The 15572-nt window shown below is 37.3% G+C and overlaps 1 protein-coding gene across 1 annotated transcript in view; it reads left to right on the top strand.

Annotated features, from left to right (window-relative positions):
* The window catches only part of Wdr49 (WD repeat domain 49), a 113883-nt gene that overhangs the window by 71479 nt on the left and 26832 nt on the right, over positions 1-15572 (top strand). The window contains exons 12-16 of the mRNA XM_013016147.1: positions 4906-5036; positions 7037-7135; positions 8929-9084; positions 11441-11628; positions 12641-12838. Of these exons, the coding sequence (XP_012871601.1) occupies positions 4906-5036; positions 7037-7135; positions 8929-9084; positions 11441-11628; positions 12641-12838 (772 nt within the window). The remainder of the gene's footprint in view (positions 1-4905; positions 5037-7036; positions 7136-8928; positions 9085-11440; positions 11629-12640; positions 12839-15572) is intronic.

Genomic DNA, 15572 nt, shown 5'->3' with positions numbered 1-15572 from the left:
ACTTAATCTCTACTTTCATCTTCAAAGACAGGCAATATTTTGTAGTTAAGTTAACTCTGTCTTCAGCTTATCCCTCCTAAGCTTACTGATCCATTTGCTTGTAGGAAGTGTTGGTCTTTTGAAATCCAAAATACCACATGTTTGAAACTAAACTCGTTATTTATTCTCATTTCCCAGGCTTACTTTCTCTCTTATGTTTGGGAGCTTGCGGGTCGTGGCCAGACACTGAGGTTTTCCGTGCCATTCAGCTTCACAATCCAATAGTCACTGAGTCAGAGCTAATTTAAATCTTCTTGCATGAGCATTACCACTGTGCTCCTCAGAGCGTGGCATCTACCTGGGTGAATGGCGCGGCCTTGAATTCCCGCTTTCCCCCATCATTAAAATCCATTCAGTGTGCTTTAGCTACAGTGATTTCCTTCACAACCGGTTCTATGTTACTGCCTTGTTAACACTTTTCTCGGAGTGTTTACAAAATAATCTTAGCATCACCTCACCCTGACCCAGCCTGAATTTATTTTTGACTTTCTAGATTCATTCTTACACATTCTATTGTCTAATCTAAGACTTACCTGCCAATCGAAAGTCCCCCTTTCAGCTATACAATTTCACCTTTCTATATCCTCACTCTTTTCCTTATTTCAACATTCAGAAACTGTGTAGACATTGAAATAGTTCCTAATTCAAGACTTAATGAGATGTTTTGTCCCCCAGGACATTCCTTTCAATACTCAAGATGAATGGGATGGATGGCAATATGTCACATCCCTTTTGTTCATTCTTACCAGCCTCCTCAACTTAACTTAGGAATCTGTCTGTCTATCTATCTATCTATCTATCTATCTATCTATCTATCTATCTATCTATCTATCTATCATCTATCTTTATAATGTTCAATACTCAAATATACTTGTTTAATGACTTGACTAATGTTTATTGGGTAGATAGGGACACTGAGGTTTAGAGAGATTTATTAAGCCATGCCATACTTCTTGTATTACTAAATAATACTTTAGATTTGGTTTAACCTGTTTCCCCCTTTCCTTGTTATAAAGATTTAAAATAATTGCACCTAGAAAGAAACTATAGGTGGAAATGTAGCTGGGGCTATAGATTGAACAACAGCAATCAGAGTACAAAGAGTCATGAATTCTAAATTTAGGAAAGGGCACAGTGTATCAAACAGGATATGGCAAATGCCGTTGTAAATAGTCTGAATTAGAGACTCATGTTTGTTATCTAGGAAAATGTTCAATCATTTCCAGGTAATTTATCTATGAGGTAAAGAAAAGCCCCAAATTTGAAATTACTAGAAATATATAATTATTTTAAGCAAGATCTATATTTAGAGACAAAATTGTGAAGGGGCACAGAGTCAATTAAAAAGTTCCTTCTTAAATATCAGCTATATTTGTGTGGGTCAAATTAAATCAGTGGATGAAAAATTATCTTTGCATTTGCTCAAAGTAGGCATTTAATATGTATAGCTGTAATAAAAATTGAATTAATATTTATAAAGGTTTGAGGTGTCAAACTGCTCTAAAATTCTGTGATCCTATATGTACCTCATTAAATAGAAGCTTTTTCATTTTTTCTCTGCATTGAGTAAAGCAGAGATCTCTGTGTTTTCTCCCCCATTTTATTAAGACATAATTGGCAAATTAAATTGTTTAGATTTCTGATATACAGAAGACTTTTTCTTGTGTCAGGACTTGGGCTTTACTTAGAGCTGAGGACCTGTCTCTTGGATTTTTGATAAAGGCTGGCAATCTACCACTTGAATCATACTTTTACTTACAACCTTTTTCCTGATTTATTAGAAATAAAAGTCATATGGACTTTTCTGCCCTGTTTAGCTTCCACTTTTGATACTCAGGTCTCAGCCACCTGAGTAAGAAGGATTCATGAATCACTGGTGCCTGGCTCAAGAGTAGTTTAATATTTTTATATGTCATAGAATGACTAAAGAGCATAAATTAACATACTAGTCACTATATATACTCTATATACAACTGTTTACACCCTACATAATCTATACACTATATTGTATACTAGATGTACTATGTGTATACTATATACTAATACTCAGTGCTATAGTATATACCATACACTCTCTAGTAAGTGCATTGTATTGAGTACTCTTTTTTTTTTTTTACCATTTTAAAGTATTATCTTTTTTTGAGTACTATTTATTGGGTACTCTCTAGAGAGTATTTTGTTGTTGTTGTTGGTCATGGGGCTTGAACTTGGCCTGGGCGCTGTCCCTGAGCTCTTCAGCTCAAGGCAAGCCCTCTACCACTTGAGCCACAGCTCCACTTCCCTCTATAGAGAGTATTTTTGTGAGAAACCTTTATGAAGAGTATTTCCTTAATATTTGGACATACACATATTTTTAAAAAGAGAATATTTTATATAATTTGAAATAGGCTAGTATAGTACCATCTTACATGGAGCTCTGTCAAAGTAGATTTGTAATGAATAGTAGTCTACTTGACTCTTTTTTTCCCCTAAATCCCAATCTTCTAACAGCACATAGAGTTTTCATGTAAGCTGTCAAAAATTAAAATAATTCATCATGGGCTTAATTTGAACTTTAAAGTATTTTGTAAATAAAATGACATTAAGCATTTGAAATGACTCAGACATAAAACTTACCTATTGAGACCTATTAAACTCTTAATAAATTACATTAGTAAGGATCTCTAACCCATATGACTCAATTGTTAAAAAAAATTTGGATCAGAATCAGAATGGAAAGACCCAAACTAATTTTTAATTTAAATGAGCAATTTCAGAGCTCAGGAAACGATAAGTGTGTTGAACAATTCTGTGTGTGTGTGTGTGTGTGTGCGCGCGCACACATGTACTTATCCTGGGACTTGAACTCAGGGCCTGGGTGCTATCCTTGAGCTTTGCTGCTCAAAGTTAGTGATCTAGCACTAGAGCCAGAGCCCTACATTCAGCTTGTTGGTGGTTAATTGGAGATAAGGTTTCTTGGACTTTCTTGCCTGGGTTGCTTCAAACTATGGTACTCAGACCTCAGCCTCCTGAGTAGCTAGGATTACAGGAGTGATCTAACAATGCTTAGCAAGAAATAATTCTTCAATCCAATTATGTAATTACTCCAGTGTCCAAGATTTAGTTCTACTTAGATTAGTAAGAAAATTGGAAAATAATGAAAATGAGTTTATGTGAGATTCATTCTTTGCCTTTGAGATGCTTTTAAAATCCTAATACATGATGATTCTAATAGTAGATATTAACAAGACTTATGATAATTAGATGAATAATGTGTGAGCAACTAAGCCCCAAGGAAACAATTAATTATGTTCTTGTATTTTCCCCTTGGTCATTTCTACATGATTGATTGTTGGTCTAAAATTTATTTTTCAAGCTGGAAATACAACTCAATGTTGTGTGTGCTTGACACTAGAGAGGTCCCTTGCTCATTTTCTAGTGACATGCGCATGTGTGTGCACACACACACATGTTTATTTCCAACCATCTCCTTCTCCCCCTCCCTCATCCCTTCCTCCCTCCTTCCCTCCCTCTCTCTCTCTCTTCCTTCCCTCCCTCTCTCTCTCTCTTCCTTCCCTCCCTCCCTCCCTCCCTCCCTCCCTCCCTCCCTCCCTCCTTCCTTCCTTCCTTCCTTTCTTCCTTCCTTTCTCCCTCCTTCCTTCCTCCCTCCCTCCCTTCCTTCCTTCCTTCCTTCCTTCCTTCCTTCCTTCCTTCCTTCCTTTTTTTCTTTTTTCTTTGGTGATTGTTTACACTTAACAGGAAATTTTGAACTCTCCTAAGTGATTACCCCATTATTCTCCAATTAGAAGTGCAATCCTCATTGCAAGGTTACAATGACCCCATACAATACTTTCAGGATTTCAAATGACACTAGTAAATATCATCTAGTCAAAAAGAATCCTATCCTATCCTATTCTGTACTTTAATTAAACTCTTGGCAAAAGTGCAAACTTAAAAAACGTTATCTTTGAAAGGGAAAAAGTGACAAGTACAGTCCCTATTCTTAAGATACTTTTGAGGACAACTGTCATGTCATATCACAGTCTTAGGTTCGGTTTTAAAGGAAAGGTGACAGGCCATTAGCGTTTCAGCATTTTGACACACAAGGTCAAATATCAGATGGTTGCTTTTTGCACCATCTTAGGAAAAGTCATTTGTGCCTTTAAGGGGTGTTCCCTGAATATTCTCAGTCAACATCCACTTAAGTAGGTCTCTTGGCAAAAAGGGATTTGACATTGAATTTTGGCTACAAGACAATAGTCATTCAGAGCTTTACCTCCTCCTGCTGTACGCTCTATTCTTAAAAGGTAATATCTTTAGCCAAAGATACCAATATGTAGACAAAAATAAAAAAATGTATACATATGAAGTTATTCTGAAACTAAACTGTAATTTTAGACCATCAAATTACTTGTAGCATCTAATTAAGGCATCAGGAATCTCAAGGTAATATTAGTAAAATCATTGGTTATGTTTCTTCAATAGAGGAATACTTCTTAGCCTGATATAGCTTATTTTCACCCTATACTGATATTACATATTATGTTTTGCTGTTGTCTCCACTGAAGTCTTTGTAAGTTTCATAGTGCCTATGGTGGTCAACTTTGCAAGGGGTAATAAATCTGATAAGTAGATACAGCACACTTGGTATTAGTGGTTATGAAAGAATAATTCACATTATGACATTTCATATTTGTAATTTAATGAGGAAAATCAATGAGAGATTGATTCCAAGGTGGGAAGCTTGGTATTCTGCATGGGTAATGGTGATATCATTTTGCATAGCACCATCTTTCAGGTGCTATGCAAATCATGCCATGCCAATGAATAACGGCTACTCCATAGCTATACCAATGTTAAATTCAGTTAAATTGTACTTTTCCTTAGAGCTCTTACTGTGTTTCGACCCCAGAACTTCAATCAGTTTTCCATCCCAAGTGAAGAATGGAAAGGAGGAACAAAGCACCATGACGATATTTTGTGTGCCGCATTTTCCCCTCCTCAAACTCTTGCTACAGGTAAATTGAACAGTCACTGTACAATTGGTTGGAGACCTTGGTTTGCAGTGACTCACTTTTTATAAAAGGCTGTCCTTAACTGACTCATGAAGAAGCAGTCATGTATGCTAGGCTCCCTTTGGTCTTTATTTCTAGGGCCATAGGCCTGAGATAGAATGGTCAGCTCCAATCATGGCTATGCGGTTTCATGCACTGGCACTACCACTAGTCATGCCATAGTGCTGTGTGAGTTATTTAAATTTCCGATCATGGTTTGGGGTGGCTGATAATAATTTTTCCCTTTATGTTGGTTTTAAAGGAGACATTACGCATGTAAGGGTTGGACATATTTCTTGGCACACTTAGGTAGACATTTACTTTTGTTTTTATTTTCTGAAACATCATACCCGCTGGGTATAAATCCTCCCATGATGGAACCGAGATGTTTAACACTGGTAACAAATTAACCCCTTAGACTAACCTAGCTACAATAATGTCAGTTAAAGGCTGTTTTTATCAAAGCATCTACAAATCCCTGCTTTTAAAGCAAGTCCTCTCATAGGACCTTTGGTGCATTTTAGAAAAAATATTAATTACCGTCATGATCTATCTCTGGTCAAAGAAAATAGCTCATAAAGATTCTGAAAGTCTTTTTAAAAGTCTTTATGAAATTCTGAAGTTTATATTTTGACAGCCTGAATTTTTTAAAGAAAAGAACAGAACCAAAAATATCATCAATTAAGTGAAACAAAAATGTACAGCAAAAGACCCATAATATATAAACTAAGTATTACTATTGAGCACTCACTGATTTATGTGCATCTAAGTTTTCACTTTTTTTTAAAATAAATTACTCTATTGCTTTCTAATAGGACCAGCTCTGTAGCTGGATTTGTTTTTATAGCCTTTGGACATCCAACCCCTGGAATGTAGCAGAGACAGTAATTGCTGTGTGGCCATTATTGTGAAGGTTGTGTAGTGTGCCATTATATCAGATGACCTCTTATGCTGTTGGTTCTATGTGAAAACATTTGTTCAAGCACTACACAAAGAAATCATTTCAAACTCATAGGGGCAATGATTTGAACTCCAACCCCTGGAGCCAATTTCTGAGTTGTGGAGGTTGCTTTCTTTAGGAGAATATAGACTTCAGTGGACATTTCTTTTCCTTTGCTCCAAAATCCCAAGAAAATGCCATCAGAACATCGTTTCCAGCTCTTCTTTTTGATTCTACCCTTGTCTCTTTGGCACTGCTCAGTAGGGATCTATGATATTTTTTTTCAGCTGCTGAGACCAGACGTAAGGGAATTGTTTTATTTTTCCTCTATAGGACAGGCTAAGCCACAACCTCACTGTTTGGACTTTATTCTCTGAGAAGAACAGTAAGGTAGGGCTTTATGTAGAGAGAGGTTAAGGATTGGAAAAGGTAATACTGAAAAAAATATAGGGCAGCAGGAATGAAAACACACACATAGTGAAAGGAATGGAAATCTAGGAGCACTAAATTTGCTTTTCTTACTAATAAGATCACAATGATGATGAACAACATTTCAGTATTAACAATGTGCTTAGCACCATTCTAAATCCTTTCCATGCTTCAGAACAACCCTCTGAGATAAATACAGTTATTAAGCCAGCTTTACAGAGGAGGAAATTATGACATCAAGTAGAGTTAAGTATCATGTACAAACCTCCATAGCAAACAAATAGCAAAACATGGACTTCAAGATAAGTTGTTTAACTGTAGAACATTTATTTCTGAAGGCTTTATGACTCTAAAATTAAAGGAGATAACTGTAATTTCCACACATATGCTATACAGATGACTGTCAGGATCGTGGATCTAAACATAATAAAACTACTAGTTATTACTGTTCATATCTCCAACACATAGAGACTAGCCCTGCTTACATGGCAGACTCTGTGTAAGACATGTTGGTAATGACTTCCTCTGATTGCTGCTATATGGGTTTCCTAGCTCATCTTTTGACAGTTTATATTCTTTGCCCTGGCTCATGTAGGGAGTTACGATGGAGAAATCATTCTGTGGAATAATAGCACGGAGAATGCTTACCATGTCCTTCATCCTGATTACCAGAGACAGCTCAACTCCAAATTAGGTGAGTGCAGGTTTGAAATGAAAATAATGGGGCTGAGTCAGTCCACAGTAGACCTAGCTGTTTATGCATGTATCAAGTACAGCTTGCTTCATAAATTATACATGATTGGATATAAGTGCAGAGGACCAGTAATATTGTTTCCTTGTCACTGACTGCAAAGGACCTGGAGATTTACTTGGCTTAGCAAAGTCTCCATGCTTGCCATTTCTTCTCTTTATGCTGCCTCGGCATTTCTGTATTACTGATAGCACTAAACAGGCCTCTTATTTTTATCTTGTTTAGTTTTAGACTATATATCTTGCCAAATTGCTTTTGCGTGAGCCTTGGGTGTCCTTTGGTAGAAAGAAAGACTATATTCCCTTGATTGGCTGTTCTAGAACTGGCATTAAATATTATGCCACCACCTGGCAATATTAAATTATTCCTTGCTTCAGAAACCTGTGAGGGACAAGGAGTATATTGCTTTTTAGGGGAGTTTATCAGAGTACATGAATATTTTCTACTTAAGCAAACTGCCTTGACAATTGCATTTCACAGTTTTTAGTTTAGTTTTTTTTAAGAGTCTAAAAAGGTTTTTGCTTAGACTAATTTATTTGAGTAATGACTTTGTTTTCCTTGATGAAGCAAGGTTTTGTTGTCTTAATTGGATGAACTCTCAAGAAATGAATTCAGACTTAGAAAAGCACTAGCTATCAGATGTGTGTGTGAGAGAGAGGGAGAGGGAGAGATAAAAGCTGAGGAAGAGATTTATTGAGAGTAAGAAAACCAATTTAAGGGTTTGAGGGATTACTTGTGTGCAGGCACAAAGCTCTGACCCGTTTCTCGTACAAAAAGTTAACCATTAAGATTCAGCTCAAATCATTCTGCCTCTTTCTCTACACTGGTCTGTGAGAGAATGCCAGGTATTTGTATAGTCACCAACTTGTGACTAGCATTAACGACAGAGAAATAAAGAAGCAAGAAGCTTATACAATACCAAATTTCAAAAAGACATAGTGAGTAGTGCTAGAAATTTCTGGCTTTGAAATTTTGAAGATATATTTGTGGTTAGTTTTCATAACTGTGGGTAGAATGCTCATAGATTCTCAGATGAATAATCTCAGAATACGAATAATGAATAATATCACTTTTCATTAGTTTTGGCCATGATATCAACAGATAGTCGAAGCACTATTAAGAATGTTTTCCTCCTCTCCCTTAAAATAACCCACTAAAAATGGCACTTCTTAAAAAAATGATCATATAATTACATAGTCATTAGATTTCATATTCATTATTTGGAGAATAGCCCACTAACAAACGGCACTTCTAAAAATGATCATGTAAGCACATAGAAGTAATCATTACATTTCCTGTCCATTACCGTATTTGCACAATAATTCACTTAAAAACAGGACTTCTAAAAATGATCACATAAGCATACAAAAATTGTGACTGGGTTTTATGTTCCTTGCCATATCTTCAAGATGAACACTAATGAGCAATAATCTGGAAATGCCGTGGTATTAAAAGCTCATTCTTCTTGAGTATACCACAATCTCTGTGCTATTAGCAATAAATATGATGTGACATCCCTCTTGATTCATACCCAGGAAAAACATAGGCAGTGTGTATGGAGTGTGCAAGAAAAACATGGAGTTGACTGGTCCTTCAGATTGGGGCTTAGGAAGAGAGGAGAGCAGGGATGATGGAGGCATCTGCTGGGCTTCTGTGGGACTGGCTCATCAGCCCCTGCCGTGGTTGAAACAGCAGGCAAATCTCTTCATCTAGACATCTGACTGTCTTCATCACAGATAAAGAACCTCAAAGTCTTCTCGGTGCTGAGGAGAGCTGTTTCACCCACCCCGTGGCACACCAGGCTCCTCAAAACTTTGATGCTGACACGGAGGGCAGTAACGCAGTGACGAGGCTTTGCTTCCTGGAATCAAGGAAACACATTGCCACCACAGGTAAACCATAGATAGATGGATTTTTTGCCCGACTATTTGGGAAAGGGAACAATAAAGGTGAATCTATTTTTGTCTGTAGAGGTCTCTTAGCATTTGACTCCGTGTGTCTCTCAGGCCAATCCTGCTTCATGAGAGGCCCTGGGGTCTGACCATAGTCGATTAAGGTGGAGGAGAAGGGGCAAGAGACAGATTGCCTCTGACTGATAATTTACCTGGGGTTACATATGTCAAGAACAGAGTGGGAAGAATTCTAACAAATGTTCCGTTTGAGAAATAATTGAAAATTGGTGTTCCAATCTTCACATAGAGGTGAGTTTTAGTAGGTTAGAGCGCACAGTTGGGTACCTGCTGTCAATATATGATTCAGAATCTGAGGCTGGCTCTACTGGAACTTGGTTTCAAAATGGGCCAAGAGAAAATACTGAAGAGCTTGCAGATCAGAGACAGTGGAAGACTTTGAAATAACTGCTGATCCCTGAACTAGAGCTCAGAGGCCTCTGTCCTGGATGTTGCTTTTGCAATGGTCTGTGCATCTTTGTCAGTTCTATGTGATTTCTACAGTAAGTGAGGACTTACTGTAGGGATTGGCTGTTATGTAGACAAAGTAAGCCTTTGTTTAGTTTTTTTCCTCTTTTTATAACCACTGTATTAGTATAATGCTGATGTAGCCTTCATGTTCCTGCCAGTAAAAATCCATGTTCAATAATAATCCATGTTCAAGAATAATGCATATTAGCTGGCCACTGGTGTGGCTCATGCCTATAATTGTAGCTATGCAGGAGCCTGAGATCTGAAAATCAAGACTTGAAGCCAATCTAGGCCAACAAGTCAACAGTAGAGTACTAACCTTGAACAAAAAATCTGGGGGAGAGTATGAAGCCCTGAGTTCAAGCCCCAGTACACACGCGTGTGCGTTTGCACACACGTACGCATGCGCGCACATACATACACACGAATGCATATTGCAGGAACTGAGTTGTATTTTAAATTTTAAAATTTAAAATTATTCTATTTTCACCTTGGAAATCTAGACATATGTGCAATATGTTCGAATAAAAGAAATAAACATCTGAATGATGTTTTCTATCTTCACTTCCCTATATTTAACTTGCAAAAGGAAAATTATGGTATAGCCACTTGAAAATGTTTGTCATCAATAAAGGTATATCTCTATTAGCTTTAGAAACATTATGGTCTATTTAAATTGACTTGTAACCATTCGATTGTAAAACTCTCAATTTTCTTGAACTCATTTTGTACTCACAATATAAGTCATTATACTTAAATTACTCTCATTTCTTGTACGCTAATTCTTCTTAATGTTATCAGTATTCTCAAATCGTTTCCACAGATGCAGCTATATACTATTACTTCTACCTTAAATAGAGATGATTCTTAATCGTTGAGACATTTGTGAAGTAAATTAGAAAGTCATCTACAGGTTTATCAAATAATAGGGACAGAATAAATTAGGTAAAGTGTTTTTACAGAGCATATCAAAATGGAAGGTAAAAAGGTCAGTTCTAGATCTATTAATAAAAAAAGTCCAATAAGGCTTACAATAAAATCCCAATGAAACACTTAAGATAAAACACAGAAGCGCGGTTGAAAATATGTTGCCCAACCCAGAAATCTGTAGCTATCCCACTGTTGTCACATGTCTGAATCTTAAGTTGTTTCATTAAGGTTTTCATTTTGTGTGTATGTCCAACATGTTGTTAGGGAAGAAAAGTAATACTGCAAGCAATACATTAATAAAAATTATTGGAGGAGTAAATTAATTCCATCTAGCTTAAAAACAAAACAAAACAAAAACAAAAACAAATAGCCAGGCACTGGTGGCTCATGCCTGTAATCCTAGCTACCCAGGAGGCTGAGATCTGAGGATTGTGGTTCAAATCCAGCCAGGCAGGAAAGTCTGTGAGACTCTTATCTCCAATAAACTACTTGGAAAAAGCTGTAAGTGTTGCTGTGGCTCAAAAGTAGTAGAGCATTAGCCCTGAATGAAAAAGCTCAGGGACAGGGCCCAGGAACTGAGTTCTAGCCCCATGGCGGACCAAACAGAAGAAACAAACAAACAACAACAACCCCCAATAACCATAATAATGAGTGAGGTGGGAAAATCCCTAGTTTTCCTGTTACATCTTGCACATTCTCATTCCACACAGTCCAGTGAGTTTATCATGTAGTCATCTTTATTGCATGGTTTTTCAGATCCAAAGCGGTGCTAAAAGTATATTGCAGTGCTACTCACCTGGCCAGTATCATATGCTTTTCACAGGCCAAATCACGTGAGGAAATGGTTTCTGGAAGCTGCTGTTATAGTTTCCAAATTAGGTTTTTCCTTCCTCATTAGAAGGAGCCACCTTGGTATCTTGCGGAGGATCTGGCTTTGTGAGATTCTGGGATACATATAAGAAACAACTTCTGGCTGAGTTTTTGGCTCATGGTGGAACTGGATCCGTTATTATGTCTATTGACAAACTGAACAAATATCTTACCACTGGGGCCACTGATGGATGGCTGAAAATCTGGAATATAGAGGTAAATTGAAGAAGTTCTCAATTGTCCTAATTATTATTTTTCTTGTTTTTTGAACACATGTCTAATAAGATCGAATCTGGTTGTACAAATTGAGCCTTGTCTGTTTTGGTCTGTCTTGAGTATTTTCTTTTTTTATTAATTTTTTTATTGTGAAAATACTGTACAGAGGAGTCACAATTACATGAACAAGGTAATGAGTACATTTTTTATCAAGCGTTGTTGCTTCCTTTCAGCAGAGTATGTTCAGGTTTTGAGCAGAGACTTCTTTTAAATAATTGATGGAAAAAGCCAGAATTCTTCTAAAATGAAAACATACTAATATATAGTCAAATCAGACATCAAATTGAGGAATACAGTTTTGCACTAGAGCATTAATTGAATGTAAATAATTATGATATCTTTATTTGAAATTAAGATGAAAATATAATTTAGACTATTTGCTGTTCATCTAACATCGCTGCCATTCTGAATTAGTTGTTTATTAAATCACTGCATCCCTGCTCAATTTTCAAATAACATTATAAATTACAAAATATTTTATAGTCTATACGTGGCAACATTCATGTCTATCAAAAACTTTCCTGTTTATTTATTTTCTTCTCATTTTCTTTCCCTTCTCTTTCTTCTTTCCACTTCCCAAATCCATAAAGTCAGTGAGAAGGTCTTTCTTAATCCATGAGCTTCCTACCTTTACCTCCTGAGTGGCTGACATTATAGTTGTGTGTCACCATGCTCAGCTTGTATTTTTCACATAGGGTCTTACCATGTTTGTATTTCTGAGCTGGCCTAGAACTACAATCTTCCCATCTCCACTTCTAAGAAGGCTTTAAAAAAATAAATAAAATGTTAATACCATTGTTGTAACCTCTGCTATCATGAATTCTCTTTTGCATTTAGATCATAGATTAATGAGATCCAAATGTACATATTTTTCATTTCGGTCTTCTTGTTATATCATTATAGTCGCTTTAATAGTTGAATTTTTAAAGTCCTGGTATTTCTTTCCCCTCAGGAGTACTGTCTTCATTCCAGTAAGAAGAAAATCACACAGACTCCACCTCTGATAAGATCATGGCAACCTCATGAAGACAGAGTAAGCTCCGTGGAGATATGTGAGGCCGGTGGCCATGTGCTGGTCATTTCTTCTTCTGCCGACTGCAGTGTCTGCATGACGGGGCTTGGCGATGTGCCTGTTCTGATCTTTGGTCAGGTAGAGATGTGGCTTCTTGATTACTCTCTGATTGGCTGGATATTCCCCATGACCATAAGCCGCTTTCTGCTTGCGTCTATCAGTGGTTAATGTTCAGTGGTCCTGAGAGGACTGACTTTCTTTCCTGATGGTCTCTGTAGGTACGTGGAAATATGGTGGCCATGCACAGCCCAAGGTAGTGTCTGAAAAGAAATGAATTCCTTCCATTTCAAATCCACGTGGATAAAGATTCTTTATCATTATTAGTAATAATTATATTACTGTTGGTAGTAATAATGAGCTTAGAGCCTGAGCATTGTTCCTTTTTTGCTCAAGGCTATCACTCTACCACTTGAGCTACATCTCTCCTTCCAGCTTTTTGGTAGTTAATTAGAGGTGAGTCTCATGGATTTTTCCTACCTGGTCTGGCTCTGAACCCTGATCCTCAAATCTCTCCTTCTGGAGTAGTGTTTGCTGGCATGCTCAATTTGTTGTTTCGAGATAGGGTTTAGGGTAGCTAGTTCCTGGCAACCATGTGGTAAATATCAGGTAATAGTAACAATAATAATCAAATGTAGCACATTTTAAATTAAAATAAATCTTCTTGGTCATTTGCGTCTGCCAAATTAATGACAGGCAACATCTGTTAAGTTTTCCCTTATGTATTTGGATGATTTAAGATCTTTGCATGAGTTTACTCTCTTAATTTTCACAATTTCTCAGTCTGTCAAGGGGGCAGGGTGTACTCCCATTGCTTCTATGTTAAGATAAAGCGGAATTATGAAGAATTTGAGCAACTTGCCTGGGAAGGAAATCTCAGTGGCAGAGCTGGACTTCCAACCTATAGAGCCCACTTCAGATCCTACCCCTTGCTCGTATGAAATTAAGCTAGAACTTGTTTCTGTGAAATAAATTGGGTAGTGGAGGGGCTGGAAAAAGGAAATATTCATGATCTCACATTTTATAATTTTTCCCCACTTTTTTATTTCCTTGGGAACTCTGCCCAAGTTCCTTTTGTGCTGAGAAAGCAGTCTATGTCTCAGTAGTTTTATCCAGGAGAGTTCAGACATGGTGGGGTGGGTTTAAGGCAAAACCCCTCTTGGTGTCCCCACCTGTATTGGTTCCCTTCAGTAGCCACAGGTTTTAATCTCATTCTGGGGGAATATGGCAGTTCTCATACTGCTGGAAGATATGCTTAGTTATGGCTCTGTGCCAATGTTATGATATCCTATATCCACACATATGGAAACAATTCTGGGCAACTCTTTAGGGTGAAGATAAGTCAGAAAATCTTGGAAGGTGAACTCATGTAGGCCTGAGCAATGTGGGATCACCACTGTACCTCGTGTGGCCTGTATGAGTGTAAGTAAGGCAAATGCTAGACTTTTCTAAGTAAGGACAGCAGCTGCGTGGGTGGATGTGCAGTGGGTGAGATGGGTGGCTCATGCCTGGTGGTTTAAATAGAATAGAATTTGAAAGCCTGCTTTGGCAACTGAAGAAGTCCATGTGCTGTAGATGTTACCAGATGAGCACAAGGTTTCTGGTGGGATGGAGGACAACACTGAGTAACAGACAAAGAGAGGCAGCATTCTGAAGGGGCTAAAGTCTGGGTATAAGTCCCTTAGATGGGGTTGAAGTAAGAAATACGCCCATCCTAGGTAGGCATGCCAAATAAACTATGCCTGCCAAATGCCATCTGCAGCTAACTGTACTTTCATTAAGAAAATGTGTTAGTGGAGTTGCTCACTTTTGTACCATTGATATTTCTCATCAATAGTTCTTATTGTCTTTATTTTATTGATTGATTTTTATTAATTTTCAGAAATATTTGGGCATTTTATTACAGAGGTTACATAAGTCAGATAGTGAGTACATTCCTTTTTGAACAGTGTCATTCCTTTGCCCACTCTCTCCCAGTTTTTCCCTTCTTCCTTACCCACATGTTGTCTAGTTCATTTTCAACATAGTAGCTAGTCAGTATCACTGTGCCTCCTCCTCCCTCACAAAGACTGACAAAGGAACAAACAAGACAGAAGGAAATGAAAATAAAATCAACAACAAAATAAAAAAAACTCTTGTTTCTACTTCTTGGACTTCATTTCAATAATTTTTATTTTATAGAGTCAGAAGCACATAGCTATTGTGCCTATGTGATCCTCTCCTAAGAATATCTCTTACTTTGTGTGAATGCCTAGAGACCTATATAATTTATCAGGTCTCGGTGTAGACATTTTTTTTCTTTTATCATCCAGTTTGTTTACTTGTAGATCGGCACATTCTATTTACCACAAATGAGGGAAAGCATGCAATCTATGTTTCTTTGGGTCTGGCTTGCTTCACTTAGTATATTTTTTTCCAAGTATTTCCTTTTCCTTACAAATGGTACAGTATCATTCTTTCTGTTGGAAGCATAGAATTCCATCTTGTATATATCACATATTTTTTTGATTCATTTGGCCACTGAGGGATATCTGGGTTGATTCCATATCTTGATTATGGTAAATAATGCTGTAATGAATATGGTTGTGCTGGTAGCTTTAGTGTGGGTTTGTTTATGGTACTTTGGGTAAATGCCCAGGAGTGAGATTGCTGGGTCATAGAGGAGCTCTATGTTTAGTATTTTGAAGGACTTCCATACTACTTTCCAGAGTGGTTGAATGAGTTTACATTCCCACGAACAATGTAGTGGCAATCCTTTTTGGCCACATCCCTGCCAGCATCTGTTATTGTTAGTTTTCTTGATAATGGCTTTTCT

Source organism: Dipodomys ordii, unplaced genomic scaffold, assembly GCF_000151885.1.
Source record: "Dipodomys ordii isolate 6190 unplaced genomic scaffold, Dord_2.0 Scaffold30, whole genome shotgun sequence".
Classification (NCBI taxonomy): Eukaryota; Metazoa; Chordata; class Mammalia; order Rodentia; family Heteromyidae; genus Dipodomys; species Dipodomys ordii.
This window is presented reverse-complemented; position numbering and strand designations above follow the sequence as displayed.